Source organism: Nannospalax galili, unplaced genomic scaffold, assembly GCF_000622305.1.
Source record: "Nannospalax galili isolate Female #2095 unplaced genomic scaffold, S.galili_v1.0 scaffold527, whole genome shotgun sequence".
Taxonomy (NCBI): domain Eukaryota; kingdom Metazoa; phylum Chordata; class Mammalia; order Rodentia; family Spalacidae; genus Nannospalax; species Nannospalax galili.
This window is the reverse complement of record NW_008355476.1, coordinates 294,308-296,809: the sequence shown is the minus strand read 5'-3', so window position 1 is coordinate 296,809 and position 2,502 is coordinate 294,308. Positions and strand designations below refer to the sequence as shown.

General features: G+C 42.9%; 1 protein-coding gene across 2 annotated transcripts in view; it reads left to right on the top strand.

Moving 5' to 3' along the window:
* Positions 1-2,502, top strand: part of Stambp (STAM binding protein) — a 28,772-nt gene that overhangs the window by 21,935 nt on the left and 4,335 nt on the right. For both annotated transcript variants that reach the window (XM_008852867.2, XM_008852865.2), the window contains exon 8: positions 2,177-2,289. In XM_008852867.2, coding sequence (XP_008851089.1) covers positions 2,177-2,289 — 113 coding nt within the window. The remainder of the gene's footprint in view (positions 1-2,176; positions 2,290-2,502) is intronic.

The following is a 2,502-nucleotide window of genomic DNA, read 5'->3' as shown; positions in this document are numbered from 1 at the left end:
GAGATCTGTCTGCCTCTGCCTCCCAAGTGCTGGGATTAAAGGCATGTACCAGGCTGAGTCTGTAAAGTTTTAAAGTCATGAGAAGCTGGGTATGGTGGTACACGCCTGTAATCCCAGTACTCAGGAGGCTGAGACAGAGAGATTGTGAGTTCGAGCCAACCTGGGCTACATAGGCACACCCCATCTCTAAAAAACAAGGAGAAGCAGTCACAGGGATCAAGGTTATGGTGACAGGGAGACTACTGTCTTGACCAGCTTGGCTGTAGGACTGGTGATGTGGTGGTGGCTCTCAGCAGAGCTGGTTGAGAGAGTACTTACCTGTTTGTTTAGTGTAAAATGGCTTAAAGATGTTTTGACTTTGTTTTTCCAAAAGCTTTATGTTAAGATGTTTCTACCTATGAATGTACATAGACTAAATATGCAATTTTGAGTCATTAAACAAACATCTATGTACACATGTGACCTGAGTAGGGAGCCAGGACCTTCCAGAAGTCTGGGGCACCCCTCCCCACTTCCTACCTGCAAGAGTGAGCTGTCTCCTCACTGCTCCCATCATCCCTACTTAGGTAACTGAAGGTCACCTCCTAAGTGTGCGTCCCCAATGCCATAGTTGAGCTCCTTTTGTAAATGGAATTAGATAATGATATGTAAGACAAGATAATGTGCCAGTAGGAAAGTACCAAACCAGAAGTGCCTGGGTTCATCTCTCACGAAGGGAAAATACCCTCCCTCTGAGACAGGACTAAAGGCAAAGAGTTGAAGATATGGAGAGATTTCTGAACAGATGTTCTGAGTCCAAGAATTGTCAGGCAGTCTTGACCTCGGTGAGGTTGGATCAGGATCTGCTGCTGAGCAGGACAGAGACAGAGGTGGTTTAGAGACTGGAGGAGGGGGTGGACAGATTGCTCTGCATTTAAAAGTGCTTGCTGCTCTTGCAGAGGACTCAAGTTTGGTTCCCAGCACCCATGTTAAGTGGTCACAATCACCTATAAATCTAAATCCAGGGGATATGACACCCACTTCTGGCCTCTGAAGGTATCCATCCACATGTCTCATACAGTCACACAGATATATAAATATAAATTTTTTAAATTTCAGAATAAGTCTTAAAATATAGAAAAGAAACTAGAGAAAGTGTCAGGCTTGGAATAGTTACTGTTTAGACTTCAAAAGAACTAAGCCATGGATGGATAAAAGTATCTCAGTGTCAGTGAGGGCCTAGTCAGGAACAAATTGATAGTCAAGTTTAACTTATTTTTACCTCCATGACATTTCTGTGCCATTTCCTCATAATTTTTGCATTTAAAACAAAACAAAGGACTGGCCAGATAGCTGGCTTAGCATGGAAAGGCACTTATTACCAAGCCTCACGAACTGAACTGAGTTCAATATCTGTGACCCATCTGGCAGAAGGAGAAAACTGACTTTACAAATTGTCTTCTGACTTCCACATGCAGGCATGCTGTGGGCAGATACACACACACACACACACACAATTGTTTTAAAAAGCAGGCCATAGGTTTACTCAGATCTTTACATTTCAAGAGTAAAAATGTAAAAAGGTCAACTCCATCTACCTCAAAGATGCGTGTGTTTCCCACATGACGCCTCAGAGCTTGGCCCTCAGGCCTCTCTATGCTCAGCTGCTTCATATTTCTCTGGCCAACTACCAACTACCATGCTGCTTTAACTCATATTTTTATCTTCTTTATGTGAAAAAAACACTTAGAAATCTATGCTCATGCTGGGCATAGATAGTCCATGCCTGCGCCCCAGAACTTCAGAAGCTGAGACAGGAGGGGTGCTCTGAGTTTAGGACCAGACTGTGGGCTACATAGTGAGTTTCAGGCTACAGATTGACATCCATTCGCTAAATAAATAAATAAATAAAATATATGTCAACAATTTTCAAGTATTTAATACATTGATTTGAACTGTACAGTTACCACACTATCAAAAATCTCTTGAACTTCAAAAAGAACCTAAGAGTTCTTTTACATACTCGTATTAAACTCTACTTGTTTAGAGTACTAGAAAGGACCTTATTGTGCACTGCAAACAGCTCTGTACTTGAAGAGGAGGTTGGGGCTGCTGTTGCAAGCTCTGCCTTCCTTGGTGGACCAGGCATGGCTGGCTGGGCTCACTGAGAATTCTCTGGCTTGTCTTATCTTCTCAGACTCACCCAACCCAGACAGCCTTTCTGTCCAGTGTGGATCTACATACCCACTGCTCCTATCAAATGATGTTACCGGAGTCCATAGCCATTGTCTGCTCCCCTAAGTTCCAGGAGTAAGTACCTGGATGTTGGTTCTGGGTGTTATAAGGACAAACGTTTCTATTATTGAAATCGACCTTTTGTCTGTCTGTATATGTGTACACGTATGTGTGTGCATGAGGGTGACCATGGACATGTATGTATGCATGTGTGTGGAGGCCAGAGGCTGACATCAGGTGCAGGTGTCTTTCTCTGTTGCTTCTCTACTTTTTTTTTTTTTTTTTTTT